This window comes from Struthio camelus, chromosome 2 (assembly GCF_040807025.1).
Source record: "Struthio camelus isolate bStrCam1 chromosome 2, bStrCam1.hap1, whole genome shotgun sequence".
Lineage (NCBI taxonomy): Eukaryota > Metazoa > Chordata > Aves > Struthioniformes > Struthionidae > Struthio > Struthio camelus.
The window spans coordinates 149,411,838-149,427,982 of NC_090943.1; the positions used below are offsets into that span (position 1 = coordinate 149,411,838).

The 16,145-nt window shown below is 39.2% G+C and overlaps 1 protein-coding gene across 2 annotated transcripts in view; it reads right to left on the minus strand.

Annotated features, from left to right (window-relative positions):
* TMEM67 (transmembrane protein 67) overlaps nt 1–14,386 on the minus strand; it is a 33,682-nt gene extending 19,296 nt beyond the window's left edge. The window contains exons 1-11 of one of the 2 annotated variants that reach the window (XM_009676023.2): nt 14,158–14,386; nt 12,251–12,339; nt 10,660–10,753; nt 9,081–9,180; nt 8,488–8,557; nt 8,318–8,392; nt 7,576–7,638; nt 5,839–5,993; nt 5,603–5,711; nt 3,289–3,375; nt 1,195–1,260 (exon numbers count right to left, since the gene is read on the minus strand). In XM_009676023.2, coding sequence (XP_009674318.2) covers nt 1,195–1,260; nt 3,289–3,375; nt 5,603–5,711; nt 5,839–5,993; nt 7,576–7,638; nt 8,318–8,392; nt 8,488–8,557; nt 9,081–9,180; nt 10,660–10,753; nt 12,251–12,339; nt 14,158–14,341 — 1,092 coding nt within the window. In that variant the 5' untranslated portion in view covers nt 14,342–14,386. The remainder of the gene's footprint in view (nt 1–1,194; nt 1,261–3,288; nt 3,376–5,602; nt 5,712–5,838; nt 5,994–7,575; nt 7,639–8,317; nt 8,393–8,487; nt 8,558–9,080; nt 9,181–10,659; nt 10,754–12,250; nt 12,340–14,157) is intronic. The other variant, XM_068933037.1, reaches the window with a different exon arrangement.
* Between the last annotated feature and the right edge of the window lie 1,759 nt (nt 14,387–16,145).

A 16,145-nucleotide genomic window follows, 5' to 3' on the forward strand; every position in this document is an offset into this window, starting at 1 on the left:
ATCAATAATAAATACAAGTTTCGGGGGGAAAAAAAAAGGCACAAAAAAGATTAACCAAACTGGATCAGTTCAATGATCAAAATAGAAAATAAGTTTCTGTTTTGTCTGCAGTACTTAAACATGCACTAAACAATTTTATCACTTGTCATGATAACTGTTTAAAGAGTAAAGATATCAAAACAGATATTTGTCAAAATTATTTGGTAAACTCTGCAGTTTACAAGGACTAAAGCTTTGACAGCTTCTACACTACAAAACTTTCACACCACCCAAATAGCAGCAATATTTTTACGCTGCAACACATCACGTGGGTATTAGTTTTGAATGTTAACGTATTAATAAATATTACTAATGGATAAATAAATAGGTATTAGATGCGGTGCACACATACAGAGCGCACTCTTTGTGCGCAAACATACAGCTTTATACAAATAAACTAGCTATTCTCCCCTAAAAGAGATTACGACCTCCCTTTTTAACATGTAAGTGCCAAAACTAACGAAGCCTTATTGCTGGCAGAGCTGAGTCCATGGCTGTCTGACTGTAGCATCTAAATAAACACAAGCTCAAGTTTTACCACAACAGGGACAGATAAAACTGCTCTGTCCCCTCTGGCTTTGCTGCTGTTTAGTAAGCGTGAACTTCCAATACAATTTTTTCCATAGTTAGGACAGTAAAAGAATCTCTTTCCTCTCCCGAGTCATCTATGTGCTTAAAACTTGTAGGAACTTCATTCTCTTTGAGATGTCAATCCCTATTGAATTTGCTGAAATTAGGGAATGTATTAAAGAGTTAATAGGGGTGCTTGATAGGCATGGCATGACTGACAGACCTTATACCTTGTCTCTGTATGAAAGAGGCAGGAAAATTAGAAGTTAGAACACAGCATATGACTGTCAGAATGCAGGCATAACATCCTTCCATAAGTCAAGTGCCTCACTTGGGCAAGCGTCAGCTTCATTTTTTGGCTGTCGATGTAGTAAAAAGTTTTGTGGGGTGTACTCCAATAATTAACAAGCACATTTATTTCATTCAAAAATTAAGAAATTAGAATAAACAACAGTTGCACAAGAAGAAAGTCCATGTTGCAGCTTTTGGCTCAATGCCTGAGGGCCTTCAATGAGCACTGAATTACTGATGACATGTAAAGTAACTTAATTCGAAATTCAGTATGACATTTTATCTCATACTTACATTTTGTTCATATGTTGTTCCAAACATATAAGCTGCATTCAGTTTAGTCTGGGTATCAGGACAAAGCTGAACAAAACATATTAATAATTAACCTAATTCACAGGGAAAATTTTCTCACAGTATGAACTATTCACAGATACCCTAGGCAGTTTATGTACTCACAGTTCTAATAAAAGATGCACTGAATTTTATTCTTTTTTGTGTTTAAAAAGAGAGAGATTGATTTTGAAGAGAAAACATAATTATTTATTGTAATAACATTAATATTCTTAAAATACTGTTTTAGCTTAGTCACACTTGCATAGTATTTTACAGTTCTGTCACTGAACTTCTTGAAATTTGTGGAACAGAGCATCCAACCAGCTAAGAATAGCCTTTCGGGGCACTGAATGTTAAATGCACAGTGTTGTGCTGCCTCAAGCTTTATTAGTGCCTTCTGTTAAAAGTAAGAATCCTATGCAGGGAGAACTCCACGTTCACCTATCCTCCTTCAGGCTAATATTCGCAGAGTATCAAAGTTATGATGGAAAATAGGATTTTTTTTTTTCCTTTTTCAATGTAATTTTTTCTGTGAAGAACAAGTCATACAAAGATGATTTAGGAAAACAGGCCAAATTCTAACTGAGGACTGCACTTAGTGGAGCGATAGCCATTTTGCCAAAATGAAAAGTAACTCTAAGTTTACATAAAACACAATCCAATTACTGTGCAATGAAAACACAAGGAACTGTTACAATGAGGCACTGAGGCTGCTTTTGGCACTGCAACATCTTATTGCCCTGCACAATCTCTTACATTTAAAAAGACCTTGAATGGAAAAGCTATTCCTTTCTGCGTTGATTTCTGATAGCTACCAAAAGCTCTGCATCTGGGAAATTAACGTGTCCAATAAAGCCTTAACATCTACATCAGAATATCTTATTTTCTATGCACAGTAGATAGCCTTAATGACCTGTTTTCTCGAGCATTACTTTCCTTTAAATTTGGGAGGCAGATGCAAGACAGTTCATCCTGAAACAATACTGAAAGAAACAGCAGTCACTGCTATTTCCTGAAACTTAATTGCTCTTCGGTAGATACTACAGCATTTGAGTATTATCTGTGCTCCAAGAAGTGACACAAAGAACCTAGAAAGGCGACAGACAATTCCCAATTGTTCTTGCCAGTATCCCTATTATTGACTGCCTGGAGGATTGCTGAAAGTGCCTATATCACCACTTGACTGCTAAAGAGATTACAGTCTGTGACCTGTTTCACAGCTGCCCAATTGCTGCTGAAGTGTTGTGCTAATTACTACAGCACTTTGTGTTTGCATCTTCGCTTCACTTTTCACACCCTAGACAGCATGCAACTGCTGAAGAGGAATGTGTGTGCGCCACTGAAATCCAAGAGTAGTGTCAAGGGGTACAGTGTTCCCCTTTTCCATGTAAAGTCTTCCAGTAAGTTTTGCAACTTCATGCTGTGAACAAGCCAGGCAGATACTGGCTAAAGTGTACATTTTATATTTAAAAGCAAAAGAAAAAAAACACAATAACAAAGAAAGACAAAAGAGAAAGGGTTGGTAAACTAGTTTTCCTACTTCTTTTGTCAGTAACATAACTACTGATGTGGCATCCCCATAACGTAGCAGGAGTACAAGTAACAGTATCCAATAGATCCCAACCCCCACAATCTTCTGAAGAAGTACATGGACTGAGCGCTAAAGAACACACTTTTCTCATCAACAAAAAGAAGGCTAATAATAAATTATGTAAACAGGTAACTGTATGCTCAGTGGAAGAAAGAAGTAGTAGCTGAGACTTGGTTCTAAGTGACTACTGCTGTTTTCCAGAACTTTCCAATATTCAGAGTTCATATTAGTAAAGAGAACGAGAGCAATTTTGAATTTCTACATGTGATTAAGGGGAGAGATCACCCTGAGCAAGAATCAAAAGATATTTTCTAATCTAACTAATTTAGTTCTGTGGCTATATTAAGGCTGAACTGCCACTACTGCAGTTATCAAACTCTTGGCTTTTGTCTTAACTTGGCTCAAGACAACCAAAACATCATAGTATCAACAAAAGATAGTTAAAAAAAAAAAATCAAACCTACCTGTAAGACTCCTCCTTCCAAACTCTGCCACTTAAGAAAGTTTCCCGCTGCATCAAATGAGGCTGCAATAAATTGCAGTTTTATAACCTTGATAACAACAAAAAAAAAATCTCCATAGAGCAGACCTATACATTTTAAGGGACCACTATCTTATCACTTCATGCTTCCCTAGAACTTTCAGCATAACGTCTCATTTTTCCCCTTTGATTTTGTGTATTTTAATCCTGGTTTTGGCAGTTTATTTTTTTAAATGCAGTTTTCAACTCTTCTACAGCTTCACTGATAACTCAAATGAAAATTCTGGGCTGGAGTGATAGATTAAATCTATCTGTGATACAACTCAACTTGCAGAAATTTGTAACAGAAATATTAAGTTGGTATGAATGAAGTATGAACGGAAATGTGTGTGTGTGTAAGCATCGGAAGTAACAGAAGGAAAAGGGTTAAACAGATGGCTTATATCACAGAATCACAGAATAGTTTACGTTGGAAGGGACCTCTGGAGATCATCTAGTCCAACCTCCCTGCTCAAGCAGGGTCCTCTAGAGCACATTGCACAGGATCGCGTCCAGGCAGATTTTGAATATCTCCAGGGAAGGAGACTCCACCATCTCTCTGGGCAACCTGGTCCAGTGCTCTGTCACCCTCACAGTCAAGAAGTTTTTTCCTCGTGTTCAGATGGAACTGCCTGTGTTTCAGTTTGTGCCTGCTGCCTCTTGTCCTGTCACTGGGCACCACGGAGGAGACTGGCCCCATCCTCTTGACTCCCTCCCTTTAGATATTTGTACACGTTGATGAGATCGGCCTCTCAGTCTTCTCTTCTCCAGACTGAACAGGCCCAGCTCCTCAGCCTTTCTTCAGAGGAGAGATGCTCCAGCCCCCTCATCCTCTTTGTAGCCCTCCGCTGGACTCTCTCCAGTAGTGCCATGTCTCTCTTGAACTGGGGAGCCCAGAATTGGACACAGCACTCCAGGGGAGGCCTCCCCAGGGCTGAGGAGAGGGGCAGGATCACCTCCCTCCACCTCCTGGCAACACTCTGCCTCGTGCTCCCCAGGAGACCATTGGCCTTCTTGGCCACAAGGGCACACTGCTGCCTCATGGTTAACTTGCTGTCCACCAGGACTCCCAGGTCCTTCTCGGCAGAGCTGCTTGCCAGCAGGTCAGCCCCCAGCCTCTCCTGCTGACTGGGGTTCTTCCTCCCTAGGTGCAGGACCCTGCACTTGCCTTTGTGCAGCTTCAGGAGGTTCCTCTCCGCCCAGCTCTCCAGCCTGTCCAGGTCCCTCTCAATGGCAGCACAGCCTTCTGGTGGGTCAGCCGCTCCCCCCAGTTTAGTATCATCAGCAAACTGCTGAGGGTGCACCCTGTCCCTTCCTCCAGGTCACTGATGAACACATTGAACAAGACTGGACCCAGCACTGACCCCTGGGGGACACCGCTAGCTACAGGCCTCCAACTCGACTCTGTGCCACTGACCACAACCCTCTGAGCTCGGCCATCCAGCCAGTTCTCAATCCACCTCACCGTCCACTCATCTAACCCACACTTCCTGAGTTTACCTAGGAGGATGTGATGGGAGACAGTGTCCAAAGCCTTGCTGAAGTCAAATATATCAATAAAGAAGATTACTGTGTCCAGCAATAAAACTGAGGAATGCGTTGTGATAGAGCCACAGCACAGACAACTTGTCAGCAAAAGACCCCACACCCTGATGCCAGGAGGATGGCAGCAAAGTTACAGCACATCACATATACCTTTTTTTTTTTTTTCCCCTATTAGCTCACCAGGAAAGTAGACAATAGCTATAAAGATGTATATATTTCCAACAAGGAAGAAAGATGAAGTGCAGCAGCTTTCCCTAAGATTTATGGAAACTGAAGTAAGCAAGATTGTGAAGCATAGCTCAATCCTAAAAGGCATAAAACATCTGCCCAATACTAGTTCATCTCTGCCAATCAAGAACAACCCTCAGGGACATAATGAGGACTTAATAACTGGCATCCCTGATTCCCTGTGTCACATGCAATTGATCCTGGCCAGACCACTTAGGCACGCACATCTTGGCCTTGTGAGTGTGAGAGTGTTAGTAGATGAAATCTTTGAGTGAATGACTGCAAGTCAGTAAAATCATCTTTCTTTGAGATTCTGTACACAAATATCACCTTCCCCTTCCAAAAGATGTCATACTGATTTTTTTACGCGAATTTCCTCAAAATTATCTTTAGTAGTGCTGTATCTGCAATGAATCTAAACATTTTCATATTATGATGTCCCCTTCCTAGTTTCTGCTTCCCCATGCCTGCTACCCAACACCTACCTTATTTGCTCCTTTAAAACTGAAGCTTGTAGGAAAATGTGTTTTCTCGAGCACTTGGGATGCTAATCCTGGCTGATCACCATAATATAGCCATGGTAGATTATGCCTCCTAAAAACAATTACAATCTGTTTTCTCTAAAGGAATACAATGTTTTACATATTGCACATTAAAGAACATTCAGAATATTAACTTCTATATGACATTTTTATTACAAAGTGTGAAAGAGGAAGCTTACCAGAAGGATATTGAATGAACAATGCCTAGCCTTGCTGTATTGGCATAAATATACTGAAACAAACCACAGGCATCAGTACTTGAAGAACTTAATGAGTTCATATTCATCACACACATATTTCCAAGAGCTTGGCATGCTGTTAGATTGGAGTACAACTGCAGTAAAGAAACACAAGAACACAAAAATATTTGTACGACCTTCCTTTGGTAAGGCAGTTATAAAAACTGACGTTATCTTTAATAAGCCATGTCTAAACCCTTGATTTACTTGAAAGCGATTTGTTTTGTTGACACCTAATATTTTCCTCCAGCTATTCAGGTTCTGCATTTTTTAGGTCTAAAGATGGCAGTATGAAATCAACACTTTTACTTTTATAGTACATAAGACACCTTGACTGAAATTTCAGAGTTTATTTCAGTTACAACAGCTAGATAGCATGATGTGACAGAAATGTCAAAATCTGCTTTTAAAAAAGTAAATTAAGAATCAAAATCTTTAAACACCTCAGGTTGCACGACAAAGATGACTCCATCAAAGACCTAAGACTGACAGCATATTATAGTTGTCTGTATAGTGAATGTCTTTTCATTTCTAGTACAAATTCTATTCTGTTGTTCCTAAACTGCTGTATTTACAACATTGTTAAATTTTGATAAACAGATTACTGCCGTGTGATGGGCAGAGGTGATGCCTGGCATCTGTGTGCAGGTGCTGACCACAGCACTAGTATTAACCTGTCATCAGCTATCGCCTTTGTGTGGCTCAGCCCAGCCATTGCACATGCATCCAGACAGCATCTCTGAAGAGCTGAGAGGGTGACCCGAAGTAGACAGAGGATAAAACTGATGAGGGTAGTCTTGGTTTGTGGGAATGGAGGGGATAAGTAGGAAAACACAGTTCGGACCTGTGTGTCAGAGGAGGAGAAAAGGTGGGGCATGAGAAGTTAAAGTCCAGTCCTGAGGAGATGAATAAGAAATGGAAATCAGGATGTGTGATAAGACGGTTGATAGAAAGAAGGTAGAGGCGTATCCCACGTGCAGGTGCATGGTCCTGCTGCTGCAGCCACTCTTCCACCCACAGTTACTGCCATCTACAGCAGTATAATGTTAAATAACACTTGCATACGTAAATCAGAGCAAAGCCAAAAAGGATAGTTCTAAGGTTATCCTTTTCCACCATGGAACAGAATGATTAACTGAAAGGCCAAAGACCAGCTGCCAATTAATACTGAGTAGGTGAGAAATTAATTTTCTGACCGATCCTTTACCCCAATATATTCAACAGTTCACGTAAGTACTGACTACTGCAGCATTTTTGTTTATAAAACAGTAGGGTCACAGGAATTAAAATTATTCCTTATTAAAACTTCTATTTTAATACATTTCCTCTAGTCATGTACACAGTCTTTTACAAGATCCACGACCTTATGTTTCTATTAGTGACATAAACCCTCTCCGTTAGCATCCATTCACCTTGTGAAGATCCCAGCTGTAAAGACTTGCACTAGCACTGGCTAGTGTCCAATACTCTTTTTAAACATGCTGCACGTATTTTTCCTTCTTACATGCTGTCATCATCTCAGAATAAGATTCTTTAAAAATAAATAAGTTAAGGCTTTAATCATTGGAAGTTATGTTTGAGGTATTTTAAGATTTAACAAGATTTTAAGATTAATTTTTTTTAATTTATAGCATTGCTTCTATATAAAAGATAAACTGCAAACACATTAAAACTCACCCAACAGGCAGAGGCTGAGGCTTGTAGGTTTTTTAGATACCATGCTGATATCAGTGTTACACCCTGTAAATAAGGAACTGTTTCACTGTCTTTGTTCAGAACAATTTACTCAATGTATAATAATCTGAAAAACAATATGCCAGCCAAAAAATGCACATATTTTTTGTAAAAGCTTTTTGTCCTTGTGAATGTCTAAATCAAACCAGCTCAGTTCAAACACAACTATAATACAATAATTTGTTTCACTTCACCAAATTAGACAAAATACACAGGATTAGAGTGGTTAACCTTAAGCTTTCAACATGGATTCTGTGAAAAAGGAGTTTTCTTTACTGCACAAGGTAAGTGCTAAAAATTTCAAGGGTAAAGTGTTGACGGTGGGGTGAATCTAAATCATGACCAAATTTCACAAATTACTTATTTCACAATCTGCTTTAACTACTCATATTGGAGCTAAATACAGCTTTTGTACATACTGTAAACAACTAAAAAGACATTTTTTCAATGAAATATTATTTAGAAGACTAAGCATTTTCAGAAAGCCAGACAAATACTTACTTTCAAGAAAACTGAAGACTTTTCCTTGCTTTCTTTTAAACAGGACTCTAACTCTAATTCATTTAACAAAAACTACATGCAAAATTGCTCTTACAAACAGACTTTGAAGATTTACTGAACATAAAAAATGAGGCAGCCTGACAACCTTCAGAATAAACACACTTTTCAAAATAAACACACTTACTATCTGTCCAAAACGAACAGTTGCAATTCCCTTTGGGGGCAAGTTTTCACTAGCACTGAAACATAATCCCCCAGTCTGAAAAGGCAAAAATAAAAAAATGGAAATTTATACCTTTGTCAATGTAATTCTCATTTTCTGAACTTCAATATAAGAAGCCTTCTTGTACTTACTAAAATATTCGGCTTGCTACAGTCACAAGACTTGCTTGCATTGATGAATGTTTGTTGACATCTTATACATCTATAGATCACAAACATGAAGAAAGCATTTAAATTGTAGTTAAGTATGGGATTTAGTACTTAGTGAAAGCAGATTACAAAGTTTGCGTTCCAAACAGGAAAGGCCTGGTAACATAGTAAGAAAGTTCCATAATTTGAATTGAAATCCAAACAACATCATTACCAATTTGTTTCCACTGTCAGTCAAGTAGCAAAGAAATAAAATAGTTAATTATCAAACTAAGATTTCCATTTCTGTTTTCAATGCAAAACCTGCTCATAGTCAGTCTGAAGCAAAGAAATGTATGGTTATATAAGGACTTAAGTGAACACAATGATTTCAATGTGAGCTTCCAACTCACTGCTTTTAAAACTGCCCCTAAGCATTAAACATGTATATAGTAGAAGCAAATGAAAATATTCCTATTAGTCAGAGATATTTACAGTCTGTCTCACAGACAGAGACTGTTCATAAAGAGCATTCTATTTAAATTAGATCATGACAATTTCAAATTTACCAACACAGAAGAAACAAGAATTCTTACCTATTTCCTAAGGCATCTGAAGCAGAGAATGACTGCTTACTTCCATTACACTGTATACATAACGCTTCATTTAGCAAAACGCCATCAATACTTCTTTCCACTAAGTGGAAAAGAAAAGCAACTGATAAAATAGCATGATGCACAATATGTCACGCAGGTTAAAAACAGTGCTAAAAAAGAAAGTAGCTACACAGACCTCTGAAAGAAATGCAAAGACCACATTTTTTAAAAATTCTAGAGCACAATTTGCAATAACATCCACTACAAATGCACATGAATATATGGATATAAGATATATATTGTTTATATTTATGTGCATGCAATTTAGTTTTAATAAAAAATGCATTATTTCATGTCCAGCATTGCTGTTCCTTTGATCTTTAAACCAAATTTCAAATCAAAACTTCATTGCACACCTAAAATTCAAAACATTAAGTTTACAAATTACTGAAATATTATTTTTAATTTTCATCTGAAACGTTTTGTGAAAATTGTCACAAATTCAAGTTTCAAAATTGCATCTTTCAACAATCATATCATTTGTCAAGAGGTTTCAAGTCTAACTACGAAAAAAATACATACAAAAGCCTCAAAGAATTACAGTACTGAAGCTCTGCAGGTAGAAAATATGAAATCAGCTTTATTCTCAATATTTTACCATGAAGGTGTGAAATGTATTTTTTAACTCTCATAAAGCTTGAAGGAGAGAGGTAGGTTTTTTTTTATTTTAAAGAACTATAGGAAAACTTTAAATTAGTCATGCGGAAGAGAGCAGCTCTACAGTATGCTCTTTTAGAAATCTAAACAGTTGGACAACATTATGAAATACTCTGATTCAGAGAGTTATATGGAGTTATATGCCTTTTTGGTCCTATATCTGAAAATAAGGAAAACAAGAGCACCCAGGAGCCTTTTCACACCCTTGGTAAAAACTATACTGTGCTCTCAGTTTTATGCTACGAAAAATAAGCAAAAACATAGTTAACGTTTACACTATATTAACATTAAAATTAATTTTCTATGTCCACTGAAAAGCATCTGCAACTATTAGAGAATATCAAGTAAGAGTCACAGATACATGGAAGCGTGTCTTGGGGAAGCACAGATATAGGGACACGTCCCAGGAAAGCATGAAATCCACTGATCTTAATCCACGGCAATTTGCTTGCTCAGGTTCTTCTGGTCCACCTACTAATGTATCTGTAACTGCTGTACTGAGAAGTGCTTATTCATTATATTCCTCAAAGCATTTTTATTTTTCTTCTTAGTCTATGACGACATTGTTTTTATCCTATTTTTAACTCCTCCCCCCAACGCTGGCCAGCTTAAATGAAGTGATGTACTGCTATTCATTTTGAATTTCTGCAGTATAGCTTTTAATATAATGAATAGTGATACAGATATTTCTGCTCTCTTTGAGGAATGAAATTTCAAACTAAAAGGAATGTCCCATTTTTACATTAGAAGTGTAAGCATATGTTAAATTTCCTTTGTTGTTTAATAGCAGAACATGCTGTCTTAATAAATTCCAATATGTAAAACAGACAGTAATATTTCATAATTTGCATATGTTTCTTACCTAATATTTCATTACCGAGACATTTACATTTTCCTTCTGAAGTTAGGCCTTTAGGACAAGTAATACAATTCCACCCATCTTTAGTAACGCCACTCTAAAATAAAGTGTAAGATTATAATAATTTTATTAAAAAAAAAAAAAAATCACCAAATCCCTGTGAAAAATGCCTGATTCACATGTTATTTACTAGAAAATGTGTTTAGCTATAACAATATCAATAACACTCATGGAACTTTAAAGCCAAAACAGGCTAAGCAATCTGGCAAAAAGAATCCTTGTGCAGAGACAAAGTAAAAACGATGTTCTTAAGTTTTTTTGAAGACACTAGTTAACATCCATCATGAAGACAAGAGTTGGTTAAACGCGCTATGTTTACAAAAGAAATAGAGGGTGTACACTTAAAAAAAAAAAAAACCCTCCATAAATGTTAACAATGCAGAAATAATCATATTTACCTATACATACATACCTACACAGAAGCAATGGAAATGGAGGAGTCTTAAGTCAAGGTATAGCAATTAACACAGTCGCATGGAAACCTGCACTTATCCAAAGAGCTCACAAGCACACTTGTTATCCCATGAGTAGCTACCCTACAGATCAAAGGCGAGGAGGCAGACGAAGGGAACTGATCCTCTCAGGTGATACAGATGTTAATCCCTTCTCCCTTGTCACCTTTTTGTCTTTGCATGAGCTTTGTCTTAGGATCAGAATGATTAATAATAATGATAATGCCAGCATTATAGGAAAAAAAGAAATAGCAGAAAGATCAAAACACCAACGGATATCCCTCAAAGTCTTTCTAAAGTAGCAACAAGATGATGAAAAGAGGGAGGAGATTAGTTACGTTACCCAGTCAGCCATTAAGCATCTCACTAACCCAGCTCAAGTCGATCTCTTGAGAGTTTTTCTTACTGGAGAGAAAGAAGTACTTTGGAAGGCTCTTACTTTCAAGAGTTGTTTTTGGTAGAGAAATATTATTTCTCTATTTACTATAGCGGGAGAAAGCTGGTTAAGTCTGGTGCCTGTGGCTCACTGCTGTGAATACTGAGAAAACTAAGTTTACTTTGTCGAGACAGGCAGAAAGAACAGAGCAAATCACAAAGGTATGTGTAACTAAAATAACGCAAAATGAGCTGCTGCTTTTAAAGTGAAAAGATAAATGACAGGGTACGAAGATACAGCCCAAATATTACAAAAATAGGATTTATATAAATAACCAAATAAGATAAGGAAAAAAACAAACAAACAAACTAAAAAACTGAAACTCATCTTTGGCTTTCTATAAAGAAGTGGTCTCAGGGTAAGAGTAACACAACATGAAGCAGAAGAGAAAAGGAGCAGAAGGAAATTAAACATTTAAAATACTCTTACTTTGCCTAAAAACACAATTTTATAATTAAAAGGTCCCTGCAAATTAATAATAATAAACAGTTTTAAAGAGGAAAATAAATACTACATGGTCTTAAGGTTAAAAATTCACTGATTTTCAAAATAATCTAAAATTAAAGAAAAATAACTTGCAGTTAGATGGAAGTTCCAGACTTAAAAAAGCATTATTATGGCAGACTATGAAAAGTTCAATGCTTACCATACTTTCCGGGCATTTTTCACAAATAACAGAGGGCCCACCATTATTAGAAACCATCCTGAATCCTGGCTGACATACACATGAATGACCTGGAAAAAAATAATTCCCTTTTAAACTACATAAATCAAAACTGTTTTTTCCACATAATAGAGCTGTTATTTTTCTTAAGAGATCAGTTTAGTTTCTTAGGTACACAAATAAAACACTTGAGTGTCATGTGCATGAAAATCGCCTTGTTTTTTAAAAAAAGTAGATGTTACAGACTGTAGGAAAAGGTTTTGGGAAAATCAGATTAGGTTGACTGATACAGTGGGAGAAAAACTATACTAGGTGTGTGTCTTTGCGTTCTTCCTTCAGCTATACCAGTTGATCTAATAACTGGTACAAATCTTGACTCACTTAGCCCATCCTCTGGACAACAGTATTAGCATCATATGTCTGTATTCAGTTTTTAATCCTTCGAATAGGAAATCACTCTGAAAAACAAAACATAACCTTTATATGCGAAGATTTTTTCAAAAATATAAATGTAGTTTGTAAAGCTATTTTAAATTCAAAGCTTTTAAAACTGTGCATCCGGATCAGTTTCCAATGAGTAACAGAGCGTACCTAATGTTTATTATTAAAGTAAACACAATTACCATGGCACACCACAGCAGACGCTTGTTACACTCAATAGCATTTTTTTCCAGTAACTTTTTACTCTCAAGATATTGTGGATCCCTCTCTGTAAGTTCGAAGACATTTTATTAGTACTTAGAGTCAATTCTGTTTTATAGTGTGTGTTTATTATTATTTAAGGTCATAGAAACGTGCATGTAAACATTCACATAAAATTTGGTGAGGTTTTATAATCTAAACCTAAACTGCTCTAAGAAGATGCTGTGGAGAAGTCTAAATCCTTGAGCTCATGGAATCCTTGAGCCTTGGAATTTATATGTTTCCTTGAAGCCCCGAGCAGAACAGTGATGTTAGAGGAAAATTCAAGCCTAAAGGACTTACGGATTTAGATAACTATATGATCAATGCAACTGAAAACCGCTACAGTATGTTTCTTATGGATATCTTAAGATATCATTAAAGGTGGTGGGACAGGTGACCATCTTTTTTTATGCAACAGTCTCAAGCCAAGAGTATCCCACAGCGTGGGGACAAAGGCAAGGGACAACCCATCGTTCTTGCTGTAGCTACGCCGTAGGAAGCAGAGCATGCAACAGTTCATTGGCCAGAACCTCACATAAGGGAGCGCAGCTGTCCAGATGACTGCGTTTAATCGAGGGACCAGCTCCAAAGAAATAAGCTGTTGGGTCTTAGTTTGATTTGTTAATGTACATACACCACTGAAACTACCACTTTTCCAAAACTGAGTATTCATAAAAGCGGAACACTATCATACACTCATGTCTCTTAAAGAAAGCGAACATTGCTCACTTAGTACATTTTTCACTTAGTACTGTCAATACGTGTAGCATCCTCCACATTCCCACATGGGACTCGGATTAATCTGTGCACAGCCTGAAAGTCTCAGATATTTAAGTTCTCAGACATGTGAGTTTTGACAAGAAGCTTCAAGTTTTGGAAGCTCTCAAGAAGAGAAATTTAGGGACCTATAGAATTTTACTGATAAAAAAGTGGGCATTTGTAACAACAGAAATGCCTAAGGAAAGAAAGATTAGAGAAAAGGTGTACATATATTGCTCTTGGATATATAACAGAATACAGATATCGTATCTGTGCTACGGACACCTATGCCTTTTGGAAGGTCTGACCCTTTCCACTGCTTTTCAGACTCGTACCTGAGAACAATCGTTTTGCAAACTAAAGCAGCCCAAATCTGAGCCCAGATTTGGCACCTCCAGCCGCGAGGAGCCCCGCTCGCCCGCCCCCCTGCGGCGCGGATCGCTCACCGTCGGCGCTCGGCCTCTGGTGGGGCCCACACGGCCCGCAGGCCAGGCGGGAGATGTCGAAGTAACGGGCGTCGCCGCAGCCGCCGGGCCGCCGCAGCGGGAAGGAGAAGCCGCGGCCCGGCGGGAGCCCCGCGGCCAGCGAGAGCAGCAGCGCGGCGGCGCCCCACCACCGCGCCGTCGCCATGGCTACCCAGCAGCTGCAGCCGCGCGCTCTCACTGGCCAATCGCCTCTGGTACGGAGCGCCCGAAGGGCCCAACCGCGGAGGCGAAGCGTTCACGGGGGAGAGGGCGCGCCTGCGCCGGACGTGCCTCCGCCGGGGAGCGGGGAGGGCGGCAGGGCATCGGCGGTGCGGCAGAGCAGCGTCAGGTGGTGCAAACGTGTGGTTTTCGTTTTTAAGGAGACGGGTAGCAGAGCGATCATACAGAATGCCCAGATGAACGCACACAAAGCCAAAGTTACCCCTTTTTTCACTTGCTCTTATTCACTTTCCCCCAAGCATCACCAAAACTTTTCTGGGTACTCGAGCGTCCTCGGTTTTCATTATTCCTCACTATCTCTTTACTGAATGATAACCGCATAACTATTTTGAGTCCGTATAATAGTGCTGCTTGGAAGCATATATGCTTATCGCACCAAATGCTTCATTCCTAATCAGATTTGTATTGCTGCGTTGATGGAATTTTTTAAAGGCTGAGATACTGGGTGATTATGCTTAAACTTTTTATGCTTCAGTTCCTGTTCATAACATCTCTCCTAGAGATAGCGAACAGCTATCGCAGATAATTCCTATGTTGTATGTTCTTTTTTTAAACATCTCCAGTCAAGGAGAAGACAGCAGCTCCCTCTGTGCCAAGCACCCAGGCAGTGAAGCTAGGAAAGTGGGGTTATAAGCATTATTTCCAGAGAAAATAGCATTTATACCTGCAGTAAAATTATTTCTCAAGAATCTTAACCCTATTTTTGTGAGATTTCCAACCACTGCTTCTAAGCTATATCATGTGAAGAGGGATTTCATAAATCGTTAATACTGTGATAACCAGCAAGCTTCTGGATGCCAAGAGAAGGCAGCTTCACAACTTCTGGTCAGCCTCATGTCAGTTACTTTCTAGCTATTTTCTAAGATATAATGGAATGCAATTCCCCAAACTCAGTTTGAAAGGACAGAAGGACCTCATTTTATTAGTTACTCATGGTGTAACCAAACCACCAGTGCTATGTAATTGTATTGTTAAATCAGGAAACGTGTTTCCAAAAGACACAGAGAAGAGAGAAGCGTGCTTTGGATGTGGCTCTGCGGAAGACTCCATCAGAAGCACTTTCTCATATTCTACTTCCTAGGCTCCAGATAGAGATCGATCCCAGAAAAGACAGATAAGGGCTACCAGGATGACCAAGGGGGGGGGGGTGTGAATCTACCCCAAGCTTTTTTAGTCTATCAGAATGGAGCTGACTAGCAATAGAACTGCTGTCTAGAAATATAAGGGAATACGTCTAAAACACAGGGAAAGGGAGGTGAGATGAACACTGCATGGATAAAATACTATCTAACCTTAATGATGAAAGTAGCCTGCCTCTCCCCTTCTGCATGGACAGTCTTACCCCTTACTTACTTCTCCCTTCCTCCCATTTCTCCCAACGCACGCTTGGAGCCAACCTCGAGAAAGTTTAGGTTGGAAACTGTTTTTCTAACAATTGGCCCCTGAGCTTTGGGAACCGCCTAGGAACAGAAGCACAGGGTGCAACACCCCCTCTCCGGTGCCAGAGGCGCCCGCAGGCCCAGGCCCAGGCCTGAGGCGGCTCCCAGCGGCTCTCAGCCTCGGGGCCCACAGCCCTCGCAGGGACTTCCCCCTCGCCCCTTTTCCTGAACCGGGCAGGCGCCGGAACTGACGGAAGCGAGAGGCTGAAGGTCGCTGCAAACAGCCGTAACCCTAGCGATCAGCGCAGCCGCCACCGCCCGCTGTCACCGCGGCGCGGACGACACCGTTCT